The 12,700-nt window shown below is 37.5% G+C and overlaps 1 protein-coding gene across 2 annotated transcripts in view; it reads left to right on the plus strand.

Moving 5' to 3' along the window:
- Positions 1-12,700, plus strand: part of EEFSEC (eukaryotic elongation factor, selenocysteine-tRNA specific) — a 358,290-nt gene that overhangs the window by 105,433 nt on the left and 240,157 nt on the right. For both annotated transcript variants that reach the window (XM_007500318.3, XM_056804746.1), the window contains exons 3-4: positions 9,929-10,025; positions 12,531-12,695. In XM_007500318.3, the coding sequence (XP_007500380.2) occupies positions 9,929-10,025; positions 12,531-12,695 (262 nt within the window). The remainder of the gene's footprint in view (positions 1-9,928; positions 10,026-12,530; positions 12,696-12,700) is intronic.

A 12,700-nucleotide genomic window follows, 5' to 3' on the forward strand; every position in this document is an offset into this window, starting at 1 on the left:
TCCTTTTTGGACCATTCTCTTTTGATCAATACTAAGTAGCGGTCACGGAGAGGTAGCAGGGCATCCGCTTCTCTGTGCAGCATCAAGACAATATCCTGCCACTTCTGCTTCTCCTTCGAACCTGTCTGTGGAGGGCAAACAAGTATGAAGTGTTTTTGTTTCACCTGTCATAAAGATTGATAGACCTTCCCGGTGGTGATTTTTTTTCTGAGCCAACACCTGCAGCTCTGTCTGAGAATCCTCAAGTTGGTTAAATTAAAACTCTGGCTCTGTGAATGATCCAAATGTGTCATAAAAGATTTCCTAGCCCTGCCTTTTGTTAGTAAAATTCATCAATCTGATAAAATCGACACATTTAGATAAGTGTTGCATAAGAATTCAGACTTTGTTATTCCCAACGGAAGTGGATATGAGACTGTGAAAATGGAGATAAAATATTATATCTTCTCTTTAGTGAGTTATTTGATCTCCCTGCAGTTTTATTTACTTGTCAGAAAGGGGTGGAACAGGCCCTTTTGACTTCTACTTAAAAATCACAATATAGTTTCAGTGTCATGTTCTATACATGGAGCCTTGGGAGCAAAGATATGGGATATGCATAGTGTGTGAGTACTCAATACATTAATTTAATATTAATTTAAAACATGTTAAGCAAATTTACTTTCCATGTTTATACTTACTGATTTTTTACTCATTCAGTGGTGTCACAGATCACATCTAATAACTAATCATAAGCGCTGGAGAAATTGCCCTTTGAGATCACCTTTAAATCACCTAGCCTAACTTTATGTCTTCCACTGATGGAAACCTAGCAAATCTTCATGAGAAATTTGGGCAATCAAATGAAATATATTTACTAATGTAACTTTTTATTTGTAAAGAATTACCAGAAATATTGTTTTCAGGCTGTTATCTTGTTCTTCTCCTTTAAAATACTCTAAATAGGGGGCAGTTGGGTGGCTCAGTGGATTGAGAGCCAGGCCTAGAGACAGGAGGTTTTGGCTTCAGATACTTCCCAGCTGTGTGACCCTGGGCAAGTCACTTAACCGCCATTACCTATCCCTTACCACACTTCTGCCTTGGAACCAATACCCAATATTGATTCTAATATGGAAGGTAAAGGTTTAAAAAATAATAAAATAAAATGCTCAAAATAACTCTTTCTTTTTCTGGTGTTTTCCCTATTTAAGTTTTTTTAGAGACTATCATTCTCATTTCAAGAAATTTGTTGCCCCTCAAATAGATATACACTGGCCCCCTTTGCCAGTAGGAGTCCCCTATTGCCAGAGTTCTCTTTGGGGCATTTTAAAGCCTTTTACAACATGACAGTTTGACTAGACTTAGTAGTATATATTATGTCCCTTTGTGCATTCTGCTGGCTAGCCAGTCTAGTTGCTATTTCATACTGAGAGCAGTCTAGCTCTTACCTCTGTGCTATTGTTTGAAATGCACTTCCTGAACTCTTCTGCTTCTTAGAACCTTTTATTTCTAACCAGATCAGTGAAAAGCCTCTTCCTACATAAAAGCTTTCTTGATTCCCACTCCTACCAGTACTTGGTGATATTTACTTAAATTAGTGCACATTGTTTCTTCTGATGAATTTAAGCTCCTTGAAGCAGCATTTTTGTCTTTGTATCTCCAATTTCTAGTACAGTGACTCCAAATAGTAAATTAATACATGTATATTGTTCTGTTGGTTGACTCAATGCTTAAATATATAGCCTGTATTGTATTTGTTTGACCTCAGTGGTAGATTTCCTTTAGATTTTTTTCCCATGGACTTCATGTATAATATTCTTTTATGATTAACGGAATTGTACAATCTAGAGGGGACCATCACTAAAAGGCATTGATTGTTGTGCCTAATGTTGTATTTTTATGGAGTTAAATAACAGCATTAAGTAGGATATGTGTTTGTGCTAAATAAATGATTACATGGGTTAACAGTGAGTGGAATCCTCTTATGCTAACTACTTTAGACTATAGTTCTCTAACATTCATTCTTGGGGCTCATTAGTGGGTCTGTACAGTTGATGGTGTAAAGCAAAGTCATTTGACTCTTGTGGGTTCCTGAATAAGTTGTTTGGCTGTCCTTCCTTTCCCTTTGCTCAGATTTTTCAGTTTCTGCTTAGGGATGGTGATGTACTCTTTTAAAAAGAATATTTCTCCGGGACTGGAGTAAAGGCTATGACATCTGTACAAATAATTAATACAAAATAGATTATGATCAACACAGAAGAAGGCCAAGATGAGCCCTTCAAGGTCATTTTTATCTTTATAACCTCAGGACCTATCATGAAGCTACTTAAAAAAATGTTTTTTTTAATTTGTTAAAGTTAAGGAAGGAGAGGGTATTTCTAGGTTGAGGGGTGGTAATCATGGCAGTATCATGGAAGAGGTGACACCTGAGTTAGGCTTTGAAAGAAAGCGAGGCCTAACTATGTGATCATGGGCAAGTCACTTAACTCTAATTGCCTAGCCCTTGCCATTTTTCTGGCTTAAAATTGATACTAAGAGAGAAGGGGAATATTTTTTAAAAAATTATTTTTATTGCCATGCAAAACACATTTCCACATTAGTCACTGTTGTCAGACAAAGTCATACATAACCCAAACTCCAAAATAAAGCCCAAAATACACTGTTATGAAAAATAACTCCAACAGCTCTTTCTTTGGAGGTGGATAGCATAAGTCTTTCAGGATTATCCCAGATCAGTGCATTGCTGAGAGTATCCAAGTTTTCACAGATAATCATCGTTCAATATTATTGTTATTGTGTACAATATTCTCCAAGTTCAGCTTATTTCATTCTGCATCAGTTCCTATAGATCTTTCCAGCTTTTTCTGAAATCATCTGGCATATCATTTCCTATAGCACACTAATATTCTATCACCAATACCACAATTTGTTTAGCCATTCCCCAATCAAAGACATCCCCTCATTTTTCAAATCTTTGTTGCCACAAAAAGAGCTGGCATAAATATTTTTGTATAAGTAGCCCCCCCTTTTTTTACCTCTTTGGGATATAGACCCAGTAGTGGCATTATTAGATTAAGGGGTATGCACAGTTTTATAGCCCTTTGGGCATAATTCCAAATTGCCCTCTAGAATTGTTGGATCAGTTCACAGTTCCACCAACAATGCACCAGTGTCCCAATTTTGTCACATCTCCAACATTTACCACTTTCCTTTACTACCATTTTGGCCAATCTGATAGGTGTGAGGTGGTACCTCAGCATTGTTTTAATTTGCATTTCTCTATTCAAGAGTGATTTAGAACATTTTTTGGTATGATTATTGATGACTTTGATTTGAAAAGGGAAAAATTAAAAAAAAAGGAAAGAAGAGTAGATTTTAGAAGCTGGAGATTTTGAGGGTAGGAGGGATTATAGGAACAAAGGTACAAGGGTGCAAGGTAGGTGGAGATTTTTTGGTCTTCATTTTTTTTTTTGCGGAGTTTGGAGGAACTCTATAGAATAAGATTTATTGAAGGAGATGGGAAGTGACACTTCCAAATGATAATTAAAAAAGTAATATTAGCTTCTAATTTTTAAGAATACAGATTTTTGCATGCTTGATAAAATGTTTATACAAATCACTGAACAAAGCAGGCAGAGGAATGGCATTGCTCTCAGGTTAGTGATTGAGTGGTTTTTTTTCTTGAAAACTGCTTAAACAACATGGCTGATCCTAGTTGATCATTTCTGTGACTTGAAAATTTTTTCTTTGTCTCTTCCTTTAGGGGGTTAAGACGTGAAGACTGTTTGGTTTTTCCTTCTGCTCAGTTTCTTGAAACTTATCTGAGATCATTTGGGGGTGGGGGAGAAGGGAAGGATGGCTTGAATGCTTACTAAGTTTTTCTGACCGCTATTTGCATACCGTGACATACTGTAGTGCAGAGGGCACTTTTGAGGTAGTTGGGTGACGGCAAAAGGATGAACCCACCCATTGTCTGGCTTACACTGGCTTTGATGCCCTGGGCATTTACCATCAACATTTTCATGACATATCTGGTTGGGGCCTTCATGCTTCTATAACCTAGAAATGGATCAGAAAGCAGAAAATCAGCCCAGAGGGAAAAAATATCCAGCCTCAGCATAAACTCCAGTTCCTTTTTCACGCTAGTCTTCCTCTTTGCTTGCTGGAGGCCAGACTGCCACGCTGTACTTGTGTGTGCTCGAGGTGTAGCGAGGCATGTTTCTCACAGGGCCTGGCAGTCTCGTGAAGGCTGCCTCCAGCTCCCACCAGGACATATGATGCCTTTTGAAGGAATCAGGCACCTGGTTCAACATTAGTTTATGTTTTATTACAACGTATTGCCCAAAAGTGTTTGGATAAAAATAATTGAATTTCCGAAAGCTTTATGGTTAATTGTTGGAATTCTTAATGCACATTTTTATCCTCCTTTGTCCCTGAAAGCTCCAGGCTTAGGGCCCATAAACAGAACAAATACCTTGTATACTGTATTAGTACATGGTAATTTCTATAGAAGGAACAGAGATCAAAAGTCTTCTCTTTTCCATCAGAAATGCACACGTTCTCATGTTCTTTTCTTTTTCCCATTTCCTTTATTTCTTTTTCTGTTGACCTATTTCATTTTAACTTCTCTCTTCTTTCTACTTTTCCCCCTTTTCCCTTTATTGTATCCCATCCTTAGAATTGTAGCATTTAGAGCTAGAGGAACCTTAGAGATCTAATCCATTTTTTTCATTTTATAGAGAAAGAAACTGAGACACAAAGAGGGTAACTGATTTGTCTTCCCTATTAGATTGTGAACTTCTTGAGGACAGAACTGTCTTGATTCTTTTTTGTATCTCCAGAGCTTGGCATAGTGCTTGGCATATAAGTAGTTGCTTACTAAATGTTTAATGATAGATTGATTCAAAGTTGGAGAACCTAGTAATTGGTAGATTTGTACTCCAGAACCAGGTTCTTTGATCCTAAATCCAGCACTTTTTCCAGGACATCTGTCCTAGCCCTCAAAATACTTTATAATGTGATAGAGAAGATCAAATGTATGGTGAAAAGGGAAATAAAATATTTAAATAATAAGACAAAGCATCAGTAGAAGAATTTTCCGTTCTTGGCGATTGAATATAATTCAGTCAGTCAATTGATCAAGCATTTGTTAAGTACTTACTATGTGCCAGGCACTCTGCCAAGTTCTGGGAATACATATGCAGTAAATGAAACAATCCTATACTTTAAGCAGATTAGGTCAGGCTGAAGATTCCTCTGGTGGTGATAGTGGAAGCCTTTAAAGGTCATTGCAAGGAGAGACTGTAAAGAAGAAAGGAAAACCAAAGACTTCAAGTTAATACCTATACTGAGGCAGTGAGATGAGAAAAAAGAACTAATGAAGAAGTCAGAATGAAGTGGAGGAGGAAGATGATCAAATTGATGATAGAACTTAATTCAACAAAGGTTTATTAAATCTCTGCTATATATGCAAGCCACTGAGATTATAATCACAAAAATGAAAAACAAACCATCCTTGACCTGAAGGAGCTTGTGTTTTACTGAGTGTGTGTGTGTGTGTGTGTGTGTGTGTATGTATGTGTGTGTGTGTGTGTCTATGTGTCTACTATGCACACTAATAAAGTGTATATACAAGGTAATTTGAGGGGGAGAAAGCATAATAACAGAGGATCAGGACACCCTTTATATTGAATATGTGCCTGAGACAAACCTGGAGGGAATCTTTGGACTCTTAAGATATGGCTATAAGGCGAGAGTGTATTTCAGTCCTAGAAGATGGCCTGTACTCAACCTAGAGACTTATAGAAGATACTCTAAGACAATTGAAATACATGATATTTAGTATTAGTACTAGTTTTACCTTTTCCTCCATTTTTTTTGGTGAAATATCCAAAAGAAATAAAATTTCCCACTAAATGACATTTAGTACCTTACTCTAGATTCTCATAGATGGTATTCATCCTAAATTTCATTCAGCAGGCATATCATCATCATCATCATAATCATCCTCATCATCACTGATGGATATCTTTTTTATTGTTTACAATTTTTATTTTTATAAAACATTATTTCATTTCAACCTTACAGCAGTCTTGTGAGGTAGGGCCAGGTAGATATTAGTACCCATATTTTTGGAGTAGGAAAGATTACAGAGAGATTAAGTATTTTACATGAGATTACAATTGCAAAACTGAAATTAGAACCCATGTTTTTTAGCTCTAAATTTAGTATTCTTTCTTTTATACTAATCTCTTTTTAAAAAAAACTAATTGTTTTGTTAAAATCTTACCTTTGAGTACCATTATTTTCTTTTTTCTTTTTTTCTTTTTTTTCTTTTAATATATTTTATTTGATCATTTCCAAGCATTATTCGTTAAAGACATAGATCATTTTCTTTTCCTCCCCCCCACCCCCCATAGCCGACGCGTAAGTCCACTGGGCATTTGAACCCATTGCTTTGTTGATAGTATTTGCATTAGAGTGTTCATTTAGAGTCTATCCTCTGTCATGTCCCCTCAACCTCTATATTCAGGCAGTTGCTTTTTCTCGGTGTTTCCACTCCCATAGTTTATCCTTTGCTTATGAATGGTGTTTTTTTCTCCTGGATCCCTGCAAGTTGTTCAGGGACATTACACCGCCCCTAATGGAGAAGTCCATTACGTTCGATTATACCACAGTGTATCAGTCTCTGTGTACAATGTTCTCCTGGTTCTGCTCCTCTCGCTCTGCATCACTTCCTGGAGGTTGTTCCAGTCTCCATGGAACTTCTCCACTTTATTATTCCTTTTAGCACAATAGTATTCCATCACCAACATATACCACAGTTTGTTCAGCCATTCCCCAATTGATGGGCATCCCTCGTTTTCCAGTTTTGGGCCACCACAAAGAGCGCAGCTATGAATATTTTTGTACAAGTCTTTGTGTCCATTATCTCTTTGGAAGTACCATTATTTTCAACAAAACTTGCTTAATAACTATTTAGAATTTAATTAATTTCAACATTTTTTCAGATAATGCTTCTGAATTCTTATTAGGATTCACATTTTCATTATTTTTTTTTACTGTGGTCATAGTATATATACTCTGCTTCTAGTTTTTAAAAATTTTATTTCATAGTTGTCTTTCAAGATTCCATTTTTTCCTTGTAATTGTCTATCTTGATTACCTTATGGCTTTTCATTCCATTAGTATAACCATGATTTATTATCATGGAGCACCTGGATTGTTGACAGCTTTTTAACAATTAGATATAATGCAATGAAAAACTTTGAACAAACAGCATAAAAAAATTATACTGTTGATGTATATTTGCCTCATCTATTTGCCTTTTCTTGTAAATAACCCAGTGGCATCCTCATCCCAACTAAAAATTGCTTTTGTCCTGACTAAGAGATTTGACCTGGTAGCCTGTTATCCTCAGACATGATGGAGAGGAGCTATACTATGACCAGTCAGCCATATGTCTTCCCTGACCTCATTTGGTATTATTATGGCTTCCATGGGCACTCTAGAATGCTGAGGAACAGATCTTTATCCAGGATGAAGTCCTTCCCCAACACACAAATTCCTCAAGACTCCTTTGGAATAAAACCCCTATGACCAGGCAATAGCTCCGGGAATTTCCACAGGTCAAATTGTAAACATCTTCTCCCCCTGGGGAAACCAAGGAGCCCTGACCACCTTGGAGCTTCATGTATGAGTTTGCTTGGAGTTTCTCCTAGATAGTTGGGGTGTGAATTTGCTTTGGTCTCCTTAAAGTAGACCCAAATCATAATAACATTTTATTTTGGGGTTTTTGATCTACTAATATCTTAACACATCTATTTAACTCTGCCTAATAATTATTCCATTGATCTTTTGGTCAATAGGATGGGCTGTGTAGAGCAACCTAGAACAGGAGATAGCAATTCAGGGGCCTCAGGTCTGTGCATGCCAAAGCAAAAGTTAGTCTTATGCACCTCACTTTCCTCTCTTGAAACATGGGGGAAATTAAATATACTCGATTTACTCATGAGTTTATGTGAACAACCAATGAGTCAAACTGTGTTGGAATACTTCAGAGGTATGGTGGACAGAGTATGTGCTCCACCTCAGGAGCAGGAAAACTTTGGTTCATTGCTCACCTTGAAAACAAATGGATGGTGTAAATCTGGAGGAGTCACCTAGTATTACAGTGCCATAGGCAACTGCTGGCCTAGATTGGTCCAGGGCACGGTTCACTCAGGAATTTCCTTTGCTAGTGAAGTCACAGTAGTGGCCTACTCCTGGCCAGAATCAGGCTAAAGTGTAATTGGGAAATATTCAATATAATAAATAAAACTGCAATAAAACACAGGTAATATTAATTTAAAAACCAAGTCATTATGCAGCTAGCAGCAAGGATGCTCAAGACAAAAGCCTCAACTGTGGCTTTTAGGTTTTGCCTTCAGGTATGCTGGAACCATCTTCTCTTGACTGTTAAATTTTCAGTGTGAGCTTTTATACCTTGAAATATCGATTTGGTTTTTTTTGTAGATTGCCTGGACATAAGGGAGACATGAAGAAAATGTTAATTATGTAGATGATATTTGAGAGTGTTCTGTGCCTTTCTGGGGAGCTGTTTGTTAAATAAGTCGTCTCTGTCACCTTTGGGCGAGCAGCATTGGGACTCTAGGCAGCTCTCTGCAACTGCATTCATACAAGTAATTTCTTATGAGTTCATTATTCTAATGGGATCACTTGTCTAATCCTTATCCCTATTATTATCATGATTAATTTTTAAATCAAATTTGTTTTAGTTAGAATTTAGTTTAAAGTTATGGTAGTATTGGAATTAAAAAAAGGGCTAGAACTCTGATTTCATAACTAGTTTTATCAGTGTCCAAGGCCCATGTTAATGTGGGTACTAAATCTTAGGGCCTAAATTCCTTGATTAAAGGAGGAACTGATGTTACCTTACTTGGTTAGAACATATCATTGACAAGATGCTCTCCTTATTGTGAAATGAACAGAACCAGGAAAACATTGTAAACCTTAACATCAATATTGTACTATGATCAGCTGTGAATGACTTAATTATTATCAGCAGTGCAAGGATCCAAGACAACTCCTAGGGACTCACTATGAAAAATGCTATCCACTGCCATAAAAGGAATTGATGGAGTTTGAATATAGATTGAAGCATAACATTTTCCACTTTATTTTCTTCATGTGTATTTTCTTAAATGTGTGATGTGTGTCTTTTTTTATAACACGATGAATATGGAAATATGTGTTACATGATAGCAAATGTATACCTATATCATATTGCCTCCGGGAGGGAGAGAGGAGGAGGAAAGGAGAGAAAGAATTTGGATTGCAAAATGCCAGAAAACAAATGTTAAAAATTGTTTCTTCAAGCAATAGGGAAAAGCTATGTAATAAAGTCTTTGTGGGGAAGAAAAGATGCTCCCCTCATTCTCTACTTCAGAAATGTACATTGCTTTGACACACGTGTTCATATAATATAAAGAAGATTGGCATTCTTTTTCTAAATTTTGACAGAATTTTAATCTTCAGGTCATATGTCTTGTTTCTATCATAAATTATAAGTGTTTAGAGAACAAGAACCAATCTTCACTGTGTTGTATAGCTCCTGACCCTGTACCACCTGGAAATGGACATTTTAGGAATTCATTAAGATGATGTTGATGATGTTGAAGATGAAGTAGGTGCTTAAAGAGATACTAGATCTAAAAGTATTGCAAAATCTTCTGTAAGACAAATTGTCTTAACAGGAGAGTACAAGAATAGAAAAGAGAGGAATCCTTTATAGACTTAACCCAAATTCAGACCTGAGAATTGATACATCCATTCATTAGCAGTTGAACAAAATATCGTAAATTGGAAGTCAGCTTCAAGAGAACTTGCTATTTAGGACTCTCATGGATGGACTTCACTTTATTCTCTACTTAATGTTTTTCTCTTCCAGGTTCCGGGGCTCACCCATTATCCCTGTTGCAGCCAAGCCTGGTGGACCAGAGGCCCCAGAAACAGAAACTCCACAGGGCATTTCAGAATTAATTGAGGTATAATCAGCAAAAATATATTACAATTCATTATTTATCCTTTTAAGGCTTTCTGTCATAGCCCTAACCTCCATGAGCCCATGTAATTAGCACTTCATTCTAAACCTCATTCTAACTGCAGGTACTTTAGGGAATGTGTTAGGTTTTAAAACAAAACATTTTTCTTTACCTATTTGTAAACTCTGAGAATAACTCAGACACACCATCTCTCCCTGATCCCTAAATCAAGACAACAAAAACGACTTCCAAGGTAACGTTCAAGAGCAGCCTACAATAACAGAGCTGTATGAGTAGCCTGGTGATACTGAGCTCCCTGTCAGGATTAGGTCATTGTGGCTGGCTCTGAGCTCCTGATCCCGCATCCAGCAACTGCTGAGAACTGCCCAGAAATAATAATCAAGAAAGCCTGGGATAATAGAGCAGGGCATCCCATCCAGGGCTCATGAACCCTCCTACAATAACAAACCAGGCCATCGGCAATGGTGGCAGGTTTCAGTTTTCAGTTGCAAGAGTCCAAGGGGATTTTACAGCCAGTGTTTATGAATTGTTTAAACTACTCAGACAGTGTCCTTTTTTAGCTAAGGGGAGTGGTGGTGGCATATATTTCATAATGTTCCTTATTCCATTTTCATCTTATTGGGAGGGCACAGCAGGCTATTAATGTACTCCATTTCTCTAATATCTCTTGTTCTTCTGACTTTAAATTTCCTTTGAGATGCTACTGACAGTTGGACCAGTGGTGGTTAATACCTTTAGGAAAGAATTAGCCACCAGTCACCCTAGTTGTTTTTTTTTCATCCTCTTTCTTCAATTCATCTTCTTTGTTTGCTGCTCTGACTTCTTTGGGAAAGGAGGAGAAGCTAGAATTCTGGGGCTCCTGCAGGGATAGAGGTTCTGTATTCTTTTGCACTCCTTGGCCCACACTCTGGCCTTCCCTCCTTCCTTGCTTCACTCATGATATTTCTGACTTCTTCGGAGCCCACCTCTTCTGAGGCAAATACTTCTTGTGGAATTTAGCAAAATGCTTAGGAATTAGAAAAAGAAGGGCAGAAAATCAGAGGGAGAAAGAAGAAAGTGGAGTACAGAACCAGGAAAGGGGGAGGAGAAAGTAAGAACTAGGCTAAACAAGTATGTCTTCTCAGACACTAGGGCTCTTGCAGTCTTGACATTGAGACTCTGACTCCGGACAGGTTGATTAGTCTCTCTGAGCCTCAGTTTTCTTATTTGTAAAATGAGAATGATGTGTGTACTCTCAGGGTTACATGAGTATTAGATGAGAGAATGAATGCGAAAAAGGCTTTGTAAGTTGTAAAACATTCTGCACATTAACAACAAAATGACGATCATCATGATAATTATGTTGACTGTCTCTTCAGCCAAGTTCCAAGAAGCACAATACAGCTTGATCTGAAGGCTATGGCATTCTTAAACTCTTTGGCTAATACCCTGAGGCTTTGAGGACATTTGCCTCTATGCTCAGTGATATCAGCTGGAGAAAGCTGTTTTGGGGACCTGAATAATGGGAACATACCCATTGCACTCCTTTGAAAGGCAACTGAAGCATGCCTGAAGTTATGGTCTCTGTTCACAAGAGCCTTTTCCTAGAGCTTCTACCTGGCTCTCTTGAAGCAAGTGACCCCCTGCTCTGGCCCTACATACTGCCACAGTGCCTAATGATTTAGAGTTTGCTGATCTTGCTGACTTAGCAAAACAAACATTTTATGTGTAAGGCTTTTGTTACTTTTTATTAGTCCCAGAGAGCACTCGTCTGGGAGCACGAGACAGTTGTTGTTTTTGTGAAGGAAGGATCCACAAAAATGCTGCTATGAAAGATATTAGTATATTCCTCCAAGAAGTTTCTACAAAAATCTTGGGCCAAAGCCTGCTTTGAATTCTGAAGTCTTTTTCCAAAAGAATTGTTATCGTAAGACTAAAACTTCGGAACTTTTTTTTTTCAAAATTCCTTTTTGACAACTTATTCCCTACTGAAATCGGAAAGTCATAAAATAAAAGGAATAATAAGTATGCTATTCTTTATTTGCTGGTAATTAGCATTGACAGTATTTCAAGTGTCATACATAGCATAAAGAACGTTAAGCTCTGGAGTTTGCAATTTCCCCAAAATAAATGTAATGAGTTTGAATAAAAGAAAAAAAAATTGTAAGTACAGGGTTTAAACTAGGGAAATGTTTGAGTTTACACCAAAGATTGGATCCTTTTTATGTGGGTAGTATATAGAAATGTCTAGGAACTGCCTGGTTATTAGCTGTAAACCTAGAAACATCACTTTGCTTTATCCATTATGAAATATAGAGGCTGTTGATTCTGTGGATAGCTTCTTCTAATCCTTTCTCATTCCTTTGGGGTAACTATTTTTCATCCTTAGACTTCTCCTTACCTGGAATTACTCATGAGGCAGTTTTTCAATTTAATTTTCCTCTTCTTGCTTCCATGTTTTGGGGAATATTTCATTACAGGGCAGTAATGTCCTTGTCTGTTTTCTAGCTCCTGAAGTCACAGGCTTCCATCCCGACTAGAGACCCTTCAGGACCTTTCCTTATGGCGGTGGACCACTGTTTCTCCATTAAAGGTCAAGGAACGGTGATGACAGGGACAATCCTTTCAGGCTCAGTGAGCCTTGGTGACAGCGTGGAGATCCCTGCCCTGAAGGTTAG

This window comes from Monodelphis domestica, chromosome 7 (genome assembly GCF_027887165.1).
Source record: "Monodelphis domestica isolate mMonDom1 chromosome 7, mMonDom1.pri, whole genome shotgun sequence".
Lineage (NCBI taxonomy): Eukaryota > Metazoa > Chordata > Mammalia > Didelphimorphia > Didelphidae > Monodelphis > Monodelphis domestica.